At 29.7% G+C, this 18,336-nt stretch overlaps 4 protein-coding genes, 1 long non-coding RNA gene and 1 pseudogene across 7 annotated transcripts; 4 read left to right on the forward strand and 2 right to left on the reverse strand.

Annotated features, from left to right (window-relative positions):
* Positions 1 to 249: 249 nt before the first annotated feature.
* On the reverse strand, positions 250 to 4,043 carry LOC132905159 (basic salivary proline-rich protein 1). Its single transcript, XM_060956170.1, has 6 exons — positions 3,257 to 4,043; positions 2,985 to 3,061; positions 2,834 to 2,915; positions 2,536 to 2,743; positions 1,261 to 2,456; positions 250 to 1,173 (listed from the first exon to the last, which is right to left on the reverse strand). Exons 1-6 carry the CDS (start codon positions 3,314 to 3,316, stop codon positions 964 to 966), a joined length of 1,833 nt encoding a protein of 610 aa, XP_060812153.1. The 5' UTR covers positions 3,317 to 4,043; the 3' UTR covers positions 250 to 963.
* A 240-nt stretch (positions 4,044 to 4,283) lies between these two features.
* Positions 4,284 to 6,251, forward strand: LOC132905168 (copper chaperone for superoxide dismutase). 3 transcript variants are annotated; one of them, XM_060956193.1, is made up of 7 exons: positions 4,284 to 4,567; positions 4,638 to 4,836; positions 4,916 to 5,105; positions 5,183 to 5,249; positions 5,338 to 5,519; positions 5,591 to 5,724; positions 6,029 to 6,251. In XM_060956193.1, the coding sequence occupies exons 1-7, from the start codon at positions 4,553 to 4,555 to the stop codon at positions 6,037 to 6,039; spliced, it is 798 nt and encodes a 265-aa protein (XP_060812176.1). In that variant the 5' UTR covers positions 4,284 to 4,552; the 3' UTR covers positions 6,040 to 6,251. The 3 variants fall into 3 exon arrangements, with proteins under 3 accessions (XP_060812176.1, XP_060812177.1, XP_060812175.1); XM_060956194.1 differs by having other exon boundaries at positions 5,591 to 5,720; XM_060956192.1 differs by having other exon boundaries at positions 4,289 to 4,567; positions 5,591 to 5,733.
* On the reverse strand, positions 5,403 to 7,345 carry LOC132905172 (uncharacterized). The gene is made up of 2 exons (XR_009657752.1): positions 6,293 to 7,345; positions 5,403 to 5,491 (listed from the first exon to the last, which is right to left on the reverse strand). It is a non-coding gene; the product is annotated as an uncharacterized LOC132905172 (long non-coding RNA).
* A 44-nt stretch (positions 7,346 to 7,389) lies between these two features.
* Positions 7,390 to 10,073, forward strand: LOC132905157 (protein asteroid-like). Its single transcript, XM_060956164.1, has 2 exons — positions 7,390 to 8,322; positions 8,584 to 10,073. Exons 1-2 carry the CDS (start codon positions 7,659 to 7,661, stop codon positions 9,975 to 9,977), a joined length of 2,058 nt encoding a protein of 685 aa, XP_060812147.1. The 5' UTR covers positions 7,390 to 7,658; the 3' UTR covers positions 9,978 to 10,073.
* A 1,193-nt stretch (positions 10,074 to 11,266) lies between these two features.
* LOC132905173 (protein asteroid-like) lies at positions 11,267 to 14,010 on the forward strand (annotated as a pseudogene).
* Positions 14,011 to 14,967: 957 nt separating this feature from the next.
* LOC132905174 (protein asteroid-like) lies at positions 14,968 to 17,727 on the forward strand. Its single transcript, XM_060956199.1, has one exon. It carries the CDS (start codon positions 15,013 to 15,015, stop codon positions 17,155 to 17,157), a length of 2,145 nt encoding a protein of 714 aa, XP_060812182.1. The 5' UTR covers positions 14,968 to 15,012; the 3' UTR covers positions 17,158 to 17,727.
* The last annotated feature ends 609 nt before the right edge of the window (positions 17,728 to 18,336 follow it).

Below are 18,336 nucleotides of genomic sequence, written 5' to 3' on the forward strand. Positions count from 1 at the left end.
TTTTCTGGTTTTAATCATCCAAACATGATAATAGATAATAGATAATATATTATATGAACGGAGAACAAAGAGAAATTTTGTACATAAAAATTTTGTAATGAAATGACTAAAAAATTATCATACATAAGATTAACACAAGTAGCATTCACAAAAAAATATTGTACTCTTTGTTACCTAGATGAAAACTTCTTTTATATATCTATGTAAAAATTAAAAGAACTCCTCAAGGAAAAAATAAAAATCAATGTGTAAATTCATAAATCTTTTAATGACAATCAAGAAAATATAAAATTAGATAAGTAAATAAAAAATTTATTCTAAAGCAAAATATATACTGAAAGCTGTAAATAGTTAGTATATATTGTATCATGTGTCATACGTCATAACGTGGTGTGACAGATATGTTTATGCTGTATTATGAACACCAAAATTCTTAAACTGTACACATCGCTAAGTGTAGCATAAGCATGCGTGTATTACAAAATTAAATAAACAAAATTAAATAGCCACAAACGAAAGTAAAACTTTGATGTCACATTAAAAGATTTATAACAATATTTTAATGAATAAAATATTTGTCCAACGATGTTATTCTCGATAAAATGAAACTTTAAGATATAAATTTTGAAGATTTTTGTACACATTAGACCATGTATACAGTTTGCAATATCTACAAATTCTTTTTTGTAACGAAGTATATTTTGTAATATTAAATTGGATATCTTATTTGAGGAAATTAAAATTTTCAAAAAGTTTTCATTTCTCATTACAAACGTAATAAAATTTTAGCAGCACCTTTCCTTAGTAATATATATATTTTCTATTATTTGTTTCATTATATAACACTGGACGATATGCTATCAAGAATTAAATTAAAGTTTAATATGCCATTTGTTCTGAGTTTGTAATTAAATCACTTTTATATTAGAATGAATATCGTACGAATTTACATTAATATATACTCTATTGTGGAGGTGGCTGATATCCATAACCACCATACTGATTTGGTGGAGGAGGTCCTTGAGGTCCAGGGGGAGGAGGCATGTGTCCACCAGGTGGACGTGGTGGATATTGAGGATATCCTTGTCCTGTTGGTGGTGGTGGATAACTCTGAGGAGGATATTGTGGATGTCCGTAATGTTGACCACCTTGAGGTGGATGAGGAGTGTACACCTAGAATTTATATATTTATATTAAGTATAATTCATATTATATTAATAACAGTTTAAAATATGCTCCATATTTTTCAATCATCTGTACCTGTGGCTGTCCTCCTGGTGTCGGTGGTACGTATGTCTGTGTAGTAGCTGGACCATATCCAGGCTGTGGTTGTGGTCCTGGAGGTGGAGCAGGACCTTGTGGAGGTCCTGAAGGAGGCTGAAATCCACTTGGAGCAGGACTCTGAGACTGTTGCTGTTGAGACTGTGGTGGTGTCTGGGATTGTTGTTGAGACTGTTGTGGTTGATGTGGAGATTGATGTGCAGAAGGTTGATGAGTTGATTGATGAGAAGGTTGATGAGGTGGTTGATGAGGAGCATGAGGAGGTTGATGTGGAGATTGATGCGGTGGTTGATGTGGCGGATGAGACGTTGGGTGAGGTGTTTGATGCACGGGATATCCGGATGGTGCAGGTCCCGGTGGAGCGTAGTTTCCACCTTGCGAAGTAGATGGTGGAGCGCTACTTGGTGGGTAAGTTTGAGTTGAAGCGGACGGTGTACTAGTTGGTTGGCTACTCTGAGCATAGGTATTTACTCCACTTGCAGAGGCAGTACTGAAGGGTGGAGATGTAGAAGCTGGACCGTATTGTGTTGCTCCAGGGCCGGGACTTGGTTGATTACCATAATTCGGTTGAGGACCAGTATTTTGTTGAGATCCAGGTTGAGGAGGTTGAGCACTAGAAGTAGGGGGAGCCGGATAATTTTGAGGTGGAACGTTATTTGCATATGCTTGCGATGAAGGAGGAGGATAATTTCCGGGTTGACCAGCTCCGTACGCATTTTGAGGCGGAGCTTGAGACGGAGGTTGTTGGTAATTTGGTTGTGGGCTAGGGCTACCATATTGACCAGGCTGTTGCTGTTGTCCGCTTGACGGGAAGTTTTGTTGAGAAGGATTAGAAGGAGGATAGCCTTGTTGATTCGGTGGTGGTGGACCATATCCTGTAGGAGGCTGAGTTGTTCCTGGTGGTGGATATCCACCTGGTTGAGGACCGTAACTATTCACGGTAGTTGGAGGACCATAGTTCGGTTGCGTTGATGTGCTGTACCCCTGTTGTTGGGAAGTATTTGGTGGTCCATATTGATTTGGTTGACCTGGAGTATATGCAGATCCCTGTGGTCCTTGATAATTGGTGCCCGGATTTTGATTGGCATATTGCGTAGGATAACTTTGTTGAGAAGGTTGTTGAGGGTAACCCTGAGGTCCCCTATACTGTTGTGGTCCAGGTGCAGCAGGTGGTCCTTTGAAATAATAATATATTAGAGTTAAAAGATAACATTAATTTCTAAAAATTTTATATTATATTGGAACATAACATACTATTCATAGGTCCTTGTCCAGGCATAACAGGACCACGGTATCCACCTTGTGTCATTGGTTGTCCTTGACTAAAGCTTGACATTGGTAATGTTGGTTGAGTATTTGGAGGCATATCACCTCCAGGTCCACTTGATCCTGTAGGGGCATTAGGAATGCCCTGTGGATTCATCATACCATGTTGGGGTCCATTAGGAATTCCTTGTGGAGGCTAATTATAGAAACAAAGATAACATTAATATATATTTAAAACTTAGATATTATACCTTAATATTTCCTTAATATGTAAAATATTCCTTACTGGTAGCAATGCTTGTATATTTTGATTTGCATCAGCAATGGATGCCAAATATACCAAATTACGATGCAACATCTGCTGGTATCTAAAAAGAAATCATATTATAAATATACCAATATAACTTACATATATTTTGAAAACATTTATCACTTACTGTATACATTCTTGTGCTTTTCCTTTATTTTGATATTCTTGTATTGTTTGTATAAGCTGGCTATTTTCATCAAGCATCTATATCAACAAATTTATTCATATAAGTGATTAATTCAATATTGTAAAATATCATAACATTATAAACTATATATTCTTTCTACTGTTTTTTAATTATTACCTTATTAAATATCATAAAACCATGTAACAAAAAGAATGAAATTTCAAGAAAACTATTATAATACAATATTAGTGATAATATATGATACTCATCACCTTCTGTATTTGAGCAGGATTCGGTGGCGGCCTGCCGCGTTGAGCAAAGGTCACGGACATGCCTTCAGATAACTTATCAATAGTCAAAAAATCACGATTGGATACAATTTATTTTCACTCCTATTCTTTTTCACTTAATCTCCCAGTCGATAGTTTTCTTTTCTGTATTGCTTATATTCATTTGAAGCCTTAAAACCTTGCTACAGTATTGATAGTCCACATTGTTGCACTGTACTTTTAACGTTTAAAAAAGAGTTATTACCTTCAACATAACTCTGCTTCGAAAAACTAATCAAAATGCATAATCTTATTTTGCCAAGATAGAATCTTACCAAAGAAAAATTCTAAATATAGCGAATCACCGCTAGCAATTGCTTTGCAAAATTCTAGTTTTACAAATAAGATATGGTGGCTGTCCATATCTAAAATAGAAAGCTTGGTAGTAAAGCGACCGTGTGGCAAACGCGCAAACTATTGTGACAAAATATACCGTAGGAATGCGATAGTAAAAACTCAAAATCCGTTATTTACTAGAATGTATTAGTGAAAACCTGCATGCATTTGTTTAACTAATAGATTTTAATGTATACATTGAAAAGAGTTCTTATACTCCTGTATATTAATCAATAGTAGAAATATCCAGAAACTTATGAGGAAATTAGTTAAAAGTTTTATTTTTAATTAAATGATAAAAATTCATATCTTTATTATTTTATGCATAAGTTAACAAGAGTTTTAGACTCACATTTCGCTTCATCTCTTTCGTGAAACACATAAGTGAAATTTTTGTTTCACAAATTATATTAAATAAAACTAGATAGAATATACAGATTATCTCATGTAACGTAGTACATACTAATGGCTATTTTTATGACTCTAATTGAAAAAAATAATTGTCACCGCCTATAATGAGAAATTTTTAAACATATTATTAATAATATATTTATAGATATTACTATATTTATATCTGTATACAAAAAAAAATATTACCAATTTATTATTTGTATATCTGTTGAATGCAATTTGAAATATCTTTTATCCTCTATGATATAGAATTCCTGCGTTAGTAATGGCAATTATTTTCTCATTTTTTATGTATAATTTCATAAAAATTTACTAAAAACATCTTACAACATGGCATCATGCCTTTCCTATTTACCGGCATAATTTCGACTGTATCATATAGCTGTATCATATTGTGAAAAACGTAACCTCAAATCAGTGAAGATAAATTTATCTCATTTCGCAATATCGAGAAAAAAATTACTGATTTTGCTCGTAAAGACATTATATAAAATGACTACAGCAAAAGTAAATAATAAAAATAATTGAAAAATAAATATTATACAATCATAGTAATAAGTACTTTTTATAATTTTAGATCGAATTTGCGGTGGAAATGACTTGTCGAAAATGCGTTGATTCGGTACGGAACACTTTAATTGGCGTAAATGGAATTAAAAATATTGATATATCATTAGAAAAAGGAAATGTTATAGTTGAAACAAATTTACCATATTCTATAATTCAAGAAAAAATTGAACAGACTGGGAGAAAAGTTGTCTTAAGGGGATATGGAGGTAATAACACAGTAATATAATGTATTATATTATTATAATATCTCTAAAATATGAAATTGAGCAATATTGTACATTACAGATAGTCTTAGTGCAGTTGCGATGTTAGGAGCAAATTCAGGATATACCACAGATAATAAAATAATGGGTGTAATAAGATTTACAGAAACTCCTGATGGATGTCTTATAGATGGAACAGTTGATGGTTTAGCACCTGGTAAACATGGCATGCACATTCATGAATGTGGTGATATTTCTCAAGGGTGTGATAGGTAGGCATTTAGAATTTTTATTTTTTATTTTCCTTCTTTTCTTTTTTTATTTGAGATATTTTATGACACATTTTTAGTGTTGGAGAACATTTCAACCCAAATAATACATTACATGGTGGACCTGAAGATGATGCATTTAGACGGGTAAATATTGAGATTTGTGTTCATATTGTAAGGAAATCTCTATGGTTAATAGTTAATATATTGAAATAAAACAATTTTTACTATACAGCATGTTGGAGATTTAGGAAATATAATGGTCAATGATTCTGGTAGAGCTACTTTTAGAATAATAGATAAACTTGTAAAAATACCTGATGTTATTGGAAGATCTTTAGTTATAACAGAAAAACCAGATGATTTAGGAAGAGGTGCTGATCCAGAATCTAAAATACATGGAAATAGTGGAAATAAGTAAATACTACAGTGACATTATTATGATGCACATAACGATTTGTTACATTTAACATTCATGTATGTTTTAGACTGGCCTGTGGTATAATTGCTCGTTCATCTGGCTTATTTCAAAATACAAAAAAGATCTGTGCTTGTGATGGACTTACATTATGGGATGAAAGGGATAAGGCACTTAAAGCTAAACATGATTTTTCTGGAGCAAGTAACAATTGTATAGTATTTTAAATTTTTTAGTATCTTTTTAGTAATTATATAGTACAATATTAAACGTTAAAATATAATCATATTTATGGATCTCAAGTATGTCTTCACATAATACATTTTCTGCACATGTATATATTCTATATATACATAATATTTATTTAAAATAATAATAAATTCGACTCGTCCATAGGTAATTCTTATAAAGTAATTTTTAATTTTGCCTTTAATCTGCTTATATATGTATTTAATTATTTAAATAGCAATTTCTAATAAAAGCTTTTGTTTTTTTTTTGTGTTTTCAGCAAAATTATAAATAATATATAAAGAGGCTACAAACTGGGTTTTGCAAACTGAATCATTCCAGTAAAGCATTTCTACATGCATGATAGGAAAAGCACAAATTGCATTATATCTTTCGTAATACATAGATTTAGTATAGTTTCCAACATAAATATTTTGCATAAGATAAATTATTCCATTTTGAGTGTTAGAATATAAAATAAAGAGAGTAGTAATATAATAAAATTAGAATTTGTATTTGTTATAAATAATAAAATATTATATACCTTAATAACCTTATTTTTTCACAAACATTATACATGTTTCATTATAAAATATAATATAAATTGTATAACCTTTTTGTATGCTATTATAAACCAATTACAAGTCACAAAGCAGCATTGATTTCTTGAAGAGAAATATACAAACCTAACTTCATTTATATATGTCGGAGATGAAAGGACACCGGGCCCCCCCGTTGGAATTATTTGGAAAAAGCCTCAATACTGTAGCATTTACGAAATAACCCAGACACAGTCATTCGAAACTTGAGACAGTGAGTTTAGGCTCGAGGCGACAACCGGTCGCCGAGCGTAGCCACGGTCACGGGATGAACGTTCCACCTAACAGAGATGTAAAGTTACATAGCTTTCCTTTAAAGAATTGGCAGTACAGACACTTGACAATAAGACATTCCAACAGCCCCGCAGCTCGCCACACACAGACCCCATTCTTTGGGCAAGATGATCGCCAGATGTCGATGCATCGTTTACAGTTTATGTTCAGATAGCCTGAGGAACCGTTACAAATCCTAGGACTTAGTTAACTAAAGTCCTTCAGATTGACAAACAGTCTTTATTCTATCAGCCTGTAAATCTGTCACCTATTGCGGGAAGATATGGGAAACCTGATTTGGTCACGTACGACGTTGCCTGCTAGGAACTCTCTCTCTAGGGCGGCTAGCATCCTTTTCTAACCGCCAACATAGAAATTGACCAATTAACAGCAACGTCTATTTCCCTCACCCTCCGAGTGGAGGCTTTCTTTGACGAATCCGATGATCTCGTGCCCTTAGGCACACCCCATCATAGTTTTCCTCTGCAGCGTCGTCGTGACGGAAAGTCATTCCCTTTCTGGCAATCTCATTAGCTAAGAGTCAATCAAACGATCCTTGTATCACGAGTAGTAAGTCGAGTCCGACTTAAACTTTGAAGCAAAGTGTATTCGTTATCCCGTGGACCGTGGATTCGCTATATCAAACCTAGGGCCATTGTCATTAGCGTCCAGTTACCGCGTCCGCTTGTCAATCTTGTATCAGCCATACTTGTGTAATAAACATCTGTGCGACAACCATGAACAACACTGGTGAAGATTCATTAAACGTCCCTAACGCCAACCCGACATATATATTTGATAAAAATTGAAAACTGAAGATAAGAACAAAAATAATATTTGTTCATTACATTTTCATCGGAATTGTGTAATATAAAACTGTTTGTGCGAAAGACACGTATTCTTTTCACATAACCTATATTGCTAGTGTGTACATAAACATAAAATCCTTCATAGATTATGTAGAAAATGACTTTTAATATACAGTATGTTTAATTTGTGACATTAAACCTACAAAAAAGTGTAGAGAAAAAATTCATAATGGGAATTCCTGGGCTAACTACTTATATAAATAATCGTTCTGACCGTTATTTGGAGTATTATGAACTGCACAATACATATTTGGTAATCGATGGAAACAGTGTTTGTTGTTCAATATATAATTTGTACGCAAAATGTAATTGTGCATTTGGTGGTGATTATGATAATTATGCGCAGTGTGTATCAGACTTCTTTAATGATTTATTAAGATGTAAAATAACACCTCTGGTTTTATTTGATGGTGGTAGAGAAAATAAAAAATTTAGAACTGTTATAAAAAGAACTAAACAGAAAATTCGTGCTGCATGGTCATTTTCTCCAATCAATCAAAGGAACATGAAATTTTTTCCTTTAATGTTACATGAAGTTTTTATAGATGTAATAAGAGAAAAGAATATTAGACATGTGCAATGCCTATTCGAAGCTGATAATGACATAGCATCAGTAGCAAGGATCTTGAATTGTCCAGTACTCAGTTATGACTCTGACTTTTATATATATGGAACATTATATATACCATTTGATACATTAGATACTTATGTAGTTAAAAATCCAAATGGAAATGGTTACATGAAATGCTGTAAAATTTACAAAGTTGAGAACTTGCTTAAATCTTTTAAAGGACTACATCAATCAATGTTGCCACTGGCTGCAATATTACTAGGTAATGATTATGTGGAACATAATACGTTTAAGAACTTTTTTCGCCACTTGAAACTAAGAGGAGCATCAAGAAAAAAGCATAATCATCGACAATGTTGTATAGAAACAACTTTGAGGTGGCTGAGCAATTACACTTTGGACAAAGCTATCATTGAAATTTTAAGTAGATTGATTAAGCCTACCCGACAAAAAATATTAGACTTAATAGAGACCAATATAAATAGCTACACAAATGCATCTGCTGAGATGCTTTTACATCTAGGTTTTTCAAAAGATTATGTTGTTCATGTAAATACATATCATTTGAATAGAAGTTTTAAATTTGATGGAGATATCAGTTCATTGACATACATAGAAGAAGTTTGCGAAGAAGAAAATAATGAATCAAGCGGAGAAGAAGATGAAGATGATAAAATTGAAATATCAAATACATATAGTAAGACTGAAGTTGTTAGTAAATTGCCTATGTGGTTTGTAAATGAATTTCTTATGGGCAGATATCCAAAATATTTTATGGATTTAATAGTTCGATATATATATGTTTGTCCTGTACAGGTGGAAGATTATCGTTATCCTTCAAGTATCATAGTAAGCTTAAAAATTATTAGTGTTATATTTGGGATTTTAAAATCAGCAATAATTAGTAGAATATGTTATATGAAATATATGGTGAGAACACAAAATAAAAAGATTATATGCTGTAAGTTACATAGTGCAGAGGCTATGAATAATTTTAGACTACCTTCCTTATTCAATCTTAGAGATATCTCATCACTTACTCAAAGACAGATTTTAAACAATACTTTAGGAATTACAGATATGGATTGTATAAATGAACTTCCACCAGAATGGATGTTGTATATTGGATGTATTAAATATTGGATACATCAAGAAGAATGTTCTTTATCTCATGAATGTTATTTATATTCTATATTTATTTGTATGTTATTTAACATAGTCGATTCCAAAATTGGAAGGTACAGAAGCATGTATACTTTTCAGAAAAGATATTGTCAATTAATTGAAACTGTGAAGCAACATAGGAAAAAGAACAATTGTGATTCATGTTATACAATGAATCAATTATGTGGTAATCAATACAATGGTACAATCATAGAAGCCTATAATGAAATTGACTATAATGACTGTTTATTAGCAGCACCATTCTTTATCTCTTATTTTAATATGAATAAAGAATTATATAAGAATCCAAAAAAATTTGATAGATTTGCTGTACATGTATTTGCAGAGTTTCAAAGTTGTCTGAGACATATTATGGATTTGAATACACTTTTGGGATGTCCTTATCCACAGCCCAAAGTTGCAAATTTATTTAATGGTACTTTATTGTATAATCTGAGTAATAATTTTAAAACACGCTATAATATTGAACAATATATAAATATTGTTCTACAAATGTCTCCAAGTCTCTTAAGATTTTTTAATACATTTTTATTAAAAGTCAAACCAATGTTTTCATTTAAGTTTCAGGATGGAACCAATCTTCGTAAAAAGCATAGAAAAAAACCTAAACATCCAAAGTTTAAAAAAAGCATTTCACCTGAAAGTGATTCTGAATATTTTAGTGCAGATGATGATTTAAATGAAGCATGTTATGACCCAAATAATCGTTTTTCTATGTTCAACCATGTATAATGCATATTTTCATTCAATATTACAGTAGTACTCCATTTATATACCGGGGGTAAATATTATTTTTTTTTTTTTTTTTTTTTTTTTTTTTTTTTCATACGATAGGAGTTTGTCTAATCAGGTATTCAATGAAGTTTTATTGAAGCAAATGTAGTTGGTATGAACGAAATTCTCTGTGGTTAATTCTGTACTGTATCACATGTAGTGTATGTAATGTTTTTATACTATATACTAATGTATGAATATATTTGATCCCTATAAGTATATTTTGATATGTATATAGAATTTAAGTCTTAATTGAATTAATATTTTTCGTAGAATAAATTATTGTATTTTCAATATACCTAAAAATAAAGAGGATGGTAATGTAATACAACTATAATTTGTATTTGTTATTAATAATTTTACGAGATTCATTTATTCATCTCATTTTATCCTTTATCTTGTAACTTACAAGTTACATGGGACAATTGTAAAGGGTATGATTTATAAGAAATAGGAATCGAATTTTATCATACAAGGCTTTGTTTTTAAAAAACATGATTTTGGATATTATTTCTTTAATAATTACATACTTAACTATATCTTGATCTTTTGAATGGACTTTATCTATAACTAATGTTTCTAAGTATTTATATCTGTGTATTGATTGCTGGAGAAAACTCAATGACGGGAGACTGAACGTTATTGTTATTCCTTCAGAAATTACTTGGAATATTTCACATTCTATTGAATACACAATTCTATCCTTCATTTCAAATTTCTCTTATTATAGACTAATAAAATTGGTCATATGTCAATATTTTGTTTTTCCATATGTTTCCTATAAAGGGCAGTAGAATATATTTTACAAATGTATTTTATCAGCACATAGATAAGTAATATAACACCTTATCAGTGATTTTTAATCAGTTATAGTTATATCTCAGTGTCTAAATAAATTTCATTAAAGCGCAAATCTTGTTAAAGTAGTTAATCTATAACAAATATTCAGTTTTAAATATAGTCAGTTTTAAATATAAATTATTGTTGAAATTAATCTCTCTCGTTGTGTGTTTCTTAATTCAAATGTTGTATTATTTTTAAAATTATTTGAATTTGCGAGTAGAGTACTTCAGCACTCCAATGGCAGCAATCATGCCTAATTTCCTAAATTTTGGAAAGGTTATACAACATATCCACTAAGTTGGTAGACAACACTAAATCGGGAAATACCGCTTTTTGTTGTGCCATGGTGTATTGTTAACAAAAGAATATCATCATATTTTATATTTACTAGTTTAACCTGTGACAAAAAAGGGACAAAAACAGGAAGATAATGGGTATTCGAGGATTAACTGCTTATATAAACAAGCATAAATTTAATTTTTTAGAGCACTATAAATTATGTGATACATATTTAGTAATTGATGGAAATAATATTAGTTGTTCATTATATACAAAGTGCACATGCGATAATTGGACATTTGGCGGTGATTACGATAATTACGCGCAATGTATATCCGATTTCTTTGATGACTTATTAAAGTGCAATATAACGCCTTTAGTCTTTATTGATGGTAGTGTTGAAAGTAAAAAATTCAAAACTATTGTAAGAAGGATAAAAGAGAAACTAAATGTACTGCCAGTTTCTGTATTCAGAACTAGTTGTTCGCAAAAACTTTTTCCTTTGCTAACGCAACAAGTTTTTATTGATGTAATGAAAGAAAAAAATATTCGATATGTGCAGTGTCTATTTGAAGCTGATAACACTATGGCATCAGTAGCAAAGATATTAAATTGTCCAGTTCTCAGCTATGATTCAGATTTTTATATATATGGATCATTATATATACCATTTAATACATTCCAAAATGACGTAATTAAAAATTCAGATGGAGATGGTTATATTAAATTTTGTAAAATTTATAAGATTGAGAAATTATTCAAACATTTTACAGGATTAGATCAATCAAAGTTAATATTAGCTGCAATACTATTAGGCAATGACTATGTGGAACCTGGTACATTTAGAAACTTCTTCCACTATTTAAAGTTAAAACCATCAGATGCAAACAATTATTCCCGACAATACCGTATAAGTGGTACTTTGTCATGGTTGAGTAAATATAGATTGGAAGACGCAATCATTGAAATTTTAAGTAGGTTAACTATGCCTATGCGACAAAAAATATTGGATTTAATAGAGATGAGCATAAATGATCGTAGAAATGAATCTGCTGAAACACTTGAATCTCTAGGTTTCCCAAAAGATTATATTACTCGCATAAATACCTATTGCTTCAATAGAAGCTTCAAATTTGATGGAAATATCAATACATTGACATACATAGAAGAAGTTTGGGAAGAAGGAAATGATGAATTAACTGAAGAAGATAAGGAAGAAGACTATGAAATTGAAATAACAAAGATATTTACTGAGTCTGAATTAATGTCTAACACTGCAACTATTAGTAATTTGCCTATTTGGTTTGTAAACGAATTTCGTATTGGTAAATATCCATCATATTTTTTGGATTTAATAATTCAACGTTTATATGTATGCTACGTACAAGTAGAAGATTTTCGTTATCCTCCAAACATCATAGTTAGTCTAAAAATCCTTAGTATCATCGTTGGAATTCTAAAATTAATGATAGACAATAATATAAATTGTATAAGATACTTAATGAGAACTGAAGATAAAAAGATTATGTGCTATAAGTTAAAGGCTATAGAAATTACGAATACTTTTAGACTACCTTTTTCATTCAATCTTAGTAATGTCTCATTACTTATTCAAAGAGAGATTTTAAACAATACTCTAGGAATTACAGATATGGATTGTATAAATGAACTTCCTCCAAAGTGGATATTGTATGTTGGATGCATCAAATATTGGATACATCAACAAGAATGTCCTATATCTTACAAATGTTATTTATATTCTATATTTATTTGTATGTTGTTTGATATAATAGATTTCAAAATTGGGAAATATAGAAGTATAAACATTTTTAACAAAAAATATAAGCAAACAATTGAAGCTATAAAGCAGAAAAGAAAAGAAAGTAATTATAACCCATGTTGTATAATAAATGGTACAATTCGCGAAGCCTATAATGAAATCGTTCATGATGACTATGTACTAGCAGCACCATTTTTTATTTCACATTTTGAAGTAGATGAAACATTATATAACACAGACAAGTTTGATATCTATATAGTACACGTTTTTGGTGAGTTCCAAAGTTGTTTGAAACATATTATGGATTTGAATACACTTTTGGGATGTCCTTATCCACAGCCCAAAGTTGCACATTTATATAATGGCACTTTATTGTATAATCTGTGTAATAATTTTAAAACTCACCATAATATGGAAGAATATATAAATATTGTTCTACAAATGTCTCCAAGCCTCTTAAGATTTTTTAATACATTTTTATTAAAAGTCAAACCAATGTTTCCATTTAAGTTTTAGGATGAAACCAATCTTCCTAAAAAACATAGAACAAAACCTAAACATCCAAAGTTTAAAAAAAGCATTTCACCTGAAAGTGATTCTGAATATTTTAGTGCAGATGATGATTTAAATGAAGCATGTTATGACCCAAATAATCGTTTTTCTATGTTCAACCATGTATAATGCATATTTTCATTCAATATTACAGTAGTACTCCATTTATATACCGGGGGTAAATATTATTTTTTTTTTTTTTTTTTTTTTTTTTTTTTCATACGATAGGAGTTTGTCTAATCAGGTATTCAATGAAGTTTTATTGAAGCAAATGTAGTTGGTATGAACGAAATTCTCTGTGGTTAATTCTGTACTGTATCACATGTAGTGTATGTAATGTTTTTATACTATATACTAATGTATGAATATATTTGATCCCTATAAGTATATTTTAATATGTATATAGAATTTAAGTCTTAATTGAATTAATATTTTTCGTAGAATAAATTATTGTATTTTCAATATACCTAAAAATAAAGAGGATGGTAATGTAATACAACTATAATTTGTATTTGTTATTAATAATTTTACGAGATTCATTTATTCATCTCATTTTATCCTTTATCTTGTAACTTACAAGTTACATGGGACAATTGTAAAGGGTATGATTTATAAGAAATAGGAATCGAATTTTATCATACAAGGCTTTGTTTTTAAAAAACATGATTTTGGATATTATTTCTTTAATAATTACATACTTAACTATATCTTGATCTTTTGAATGGACTTTATCTATAACTAATGTTTCTAAGTATTTATATCTGTGTATTGATTGCTGGAGAAAACTCAATGACGGGAGACTGAACGTTATTGTTATTCCTTCAGAAATTACTTGGAATATTTCACATTCTATTGAATACACAATTCTATCCTTCATTTCAAATTTCTCTTATTATAGACTAATAAAATTGGTCATATGTCAATATTTTGTTTTTCCATATGTTTCCTATAAAGGGCAGTAGAATATATTTTACAAATGTATTTTATCAGCACATAGATAAGTAATATAACACCTTATCAGTGATTTTTAATCAGTTATAGTTATATCTCAGTGTCTAAATAAATTTCATTAAAGCGCAAATCTTGTTAAAGTAGTTAATCTATAACAAATATTCAGTTTTAAATATAGTCAGTTTTAAATATAAATTATTGTTGAAATTAATCTCTCTCGTTGTGTGTTTCTTAATTCAAATGTTGTATTATTTTTAAAATTATTTGAATTTGCGAGTAGAGTACTTCAGCACTCCAATGGCAGTAATCATGCCAAATTTCCTAAATTTTGGAAAGGCTATACAACATATCCACTAAGTTGGTGGACAACACTAAATCGGGGAATACCGCTTTTTGTTGTGCCATGGTGTATTAATTTTTACTATTATATTATTGAATACAGAATACCAGAAATTCTGTTATATTTTTAGTAAGTATCCTTTTCGTAAGCATGATATATGTGCGTATATTGTTAACAAATGAATATCATCATATTTTATATTTACTAGTTTAACGTGTGACAAGAAAAAGGACAAAAACAGGAAGATAATGGGTATTCGAGGATTAACTGCTTATATAAACCAGCATAAATTTAATTTTTTAGAGCACTACAAATTACGTGATACGTATTTAGTAATTGATGGAAATAATATTTATTATTCATTATATACAAAGTGTACATGCGATAATTGGACATTTGGCGGTGATTACGATAATTACGCGCAATGTATATCAGATTTCTTTGATGACTTATTAAAGTGCAATATAACGCCTTTAGTCTTTATTGATGGTAGTGTTGAAAGTAAAAAATTCAAAACTATTGTAAGAAGGATGAAAAACAAACTAGATGAACTGCCAGTTTCTGTATTCAGAAATAGTTGTCCGCAAAAACTTTTTCCTTTGTTGAGGCAACAAGTTTTTATTGATGTAATGAAAGAAAAAAATATTCGATATGTGCAGTGTCTATTTGAAGCTGATAACACTATCGCATCAGTAGCAAAGATATTAAATTGTCCAGTTCTCAGCTGTGATTCAGATTTTTATATATATGGATCATTATATATACCATTTAATACATTCCAAAATGACGTAATTAAAAATTCAGATGGAGATGGTTATATTAAATTTTGTAAAATTTATAAGGTTGAGAAATTATTCAAACATTTTACAGGATTAGATCAATCAAAGTTAATATTAGCTGCAATACTATTAGGCAATGACTATGTGGAACCTGGTACATTTAGAAACTTCTTCCGCTATTTAAAGTTAAAACCATCAGATGCAAACAATTATTCCCGACAATACCGTATAAGTGGTACTTTGTCATGGTTGAGTAAATATAGCTTGCATGACGCAATCATTGAAATTTTAAGTAGATTAACTATGCCTATGCGACAAAAAATATTGGATTTAATAGAGATGAGCATAAATGATCGTAGAAATGAATGTGCTGAAACACTTGAATCTCTAGGTTTCCCAAAAGATTATATTACTCGCATAAATACCTATCGCTTCAATAGAAGCTTCAAATTTGATGGAAATATCAATACATTGACATACATAGAAGAAGTTTGGGAAGAAGGAAATGATGAATTAACTGAAGAAGATAAGGAAGAAGACTATGAAATTGAAATAGCAAAGATATTTACTGAGTCTGAATTAATGTCTAACACTGCAACTATTAGTAATTTGCCTATTTGGTTTGTAAACGAATTTCGTATTGGTAAATATCCATCATATTTTTTGGATTTAATAATTCAACGTTTATATGTATGCCCCATACAAGTAGAAGATTTTCGTTATCCTTCAAACATCATAGTAAGCCTAAAAATCCTTAGTATCATCGTTGGAATTCTAAAATTAATGATAGACAATAATATAAATTGTATAAGATACTTAATGAGAACTGAAGATAAAAAGATTATGTGCTATAAGTTAAAGGCTATAGATATTACGAATACTTTTAGACTACCTTTTTCATTCAATCTTAGTAATGTCTCATTACTTATTCAAAGAAAGATTTTAAACAATACTCTAGGAATTACAGATATGGATTGTATAAATGAACTTCCTCCAAAGTGGATATTGTATGTTGGATGCATCAAATATTGGATACATCAACAAGAATGTCCTATATCTTACAAATGTTATTTATATTCTATATTTATTTGTATGTTGTTTGATATAATAGATTTCAAAATTGGGAAATATAGAAGTATAAACATTTTTAACAAAAAATATAAGCAAACAATTGAAGCTATAAAGCAGAAAAGAAAAGAAAGTAATTATAACCCATGTTGTGTAATAAATGGTACAATTCGCGAAGCCTATAATGAAATCGTTCATGATGACTGTGTACTAGCAGCACCATTTTTTATTTCACATTTTGAAGTAGATGAAACATTATATAACACAGACAAGTTTGATATCCATATAGTACACGTTTTTGGTGAGTTCCAAAGTTGTTTGAAACATATTATGGATTTGAATACACTTTTGGGATGTCCTTATCCACAGCCCAAAGTTGCACATTTATATAATGGCACTTTATTGTATAATCTGTGTAATAATTTTAGAACTCACCATAATATGGAAGAATATATAAATATTGTTCTACAAATGTCTCCAAGCCTCTTAAGATTTTTTAATACATTTTTATTAAAAGTCAAACCAATGTTTCCATTTAAGTTTTAGGATGAAACCAATCTTCCTAAAAAACATAGAACAAAACCTAAACATCCAAAGTTTAAAAAAAGCATTTCACCTGAAAGTGATTCTGAATATTTTAGTGCAGATGATGATTTAAATGAAGCATGTTATGACCCAAATAATCGTTTTTCTATGTTCAACCATGTATAATGCATATTTTCATTCAATATTACAGTAGTACTCCATTTATATACCGGGGGTAAATATTATTATTTTTTTTTTTTTTTTTTTTTTTTCATACGATAGGAGTTTGTCTAATCAGGTATTCAATGAAGTTTTATTGAAGCAAATGTAGTTGGTATGAACGAAATTCTCTGTGGTTAATTCTGTACTGTATCACATGTAGTGTATGTAATGTTTTTATACTATATACTAATGTATGAATATATTTGATCCCTATAAGTATATTTTAATATGTATATAGAATTTAAGTCTTAATTGAATTAATATTTTTCGTAGAATAAATTATTGTATTTTCAATATACCTAAAAATAAAGAGGATGGTAATGTAATACAACTATAATTTGTATTTGTTATTAATAATTTTACGAGATTCATTTATTCATCTCATTTTATCCTTTATCTTGTAACTTACAAGTTACATGGGACAATTGTAAAGGGTATGATTTATAAGAAATAGGAATCGAATTTTATCATACAAGGCTTTGTTTTTAAAAAACATGATTTTGGATATTATTTCTTTAATAATTACATACTTAACTATATCTTGATCTTTTGAATGGACTTTATCTATAACTAATGTTTCTAAGTATTTATATCTGTGTATTGATTGCTGGAGAAAACTCAATGACGGGAGACTGAACGTTATTGTTATTCCTTCAGAAATTACTTGGAATATTTCACATTCTATTGAATACACAATTCTATCCTTCATTTCAAATTTCTCTTATTATAGACTAATAAAATTGGTCATATGTCAATATTTTGTTTTTCCATATGTTTCCTATAAAGGGCAGTAGAATATATTTTACAAATGTATTTTATCAGCACATAGATAAGTAATATAACACCTTATCAGTGATTTTTAATCAGTTATAGTTATATCTCAGTGTCTAAATAAATTTCATTAAAGCGCAAATCTTGTTAAAGTAGTTAATCTATAACAAATATTCAGTTTTAAATATAGTCAGTTTTAAATATAAA

Source organism: Bombus pascuorum, chromosome 3, assembly GCF_905332965.1.
Source record: "Bombus pascuorum chromosome 3, iyBomPasc1.1, whole genome shotgun sequence".
In the NCBI taxonomy this organism is placed as follows: domain Eukaryota; kingdom Metazoa; phylum Arthropoda; class Insecta; order Hymenoptera; family Apidae; genus Bombus; species Bombus pascuorum.

Bases quoted from the DNA above. Each gene is read 5' to 3' on its own strand.
- LOC132905159 (XM_060956170.1), bottom strand. From the start codon at position 3,316: ATGTCCGTGACCTTTGCTCAACGCGGCAGGCCGCCACCGAATCCTGCT. The intron at 2,916-2,984 runs GTAAGTGATAAA...ATTTCTTTTTAG, and splicing joins AAAGCACAAGAATGTATACA to ATACCAGCAGATGTTGCATC. The intron at 2,457-2,535 runs GTATGTTATGTT...ATTATTTCAAAG, and splicing joins TGGACAAGGACCTATGAATA to GACCACCTGCTGCACCTGGA.
- LOC132905168 (XM_060956192.1), top strand. The intron at 5,106-5,182 runs GTAGGCATTTAG...ACACATTTTTAG, and splicing joins ATTTCTCAAGGGTGTGATAG to TGTTGGAGAACATTTCAACC. The intron at 5,520-5,590 runs GTAAATACTACA...TGTATGTTTTAG, and splicing joins CATGGAAATAGTGGAAATAA to ACTGGCCTGTGGTATAATTG.
- LOC132905157 (XM_060956164.1), top strand. From the start codon at position 7,659: ATGGGAATTCCTGGGCTAACTACTTATATAAATAATCGTTCTGACCGT. The intron at 8,323-8,583 runs GTAATGATTATG...TTTTACATCTAG, and splicing joins ACTGGCTGCAATATTACTAG to GTTTTTCAAAAGATTATGTT.
- LOC132905174 (XM_060956199.1), top strand. From the start codon at position 15,013: ATGGGTATTCGAGGATTAACTGCTTATATAAACCAGCATAAATTTAAT.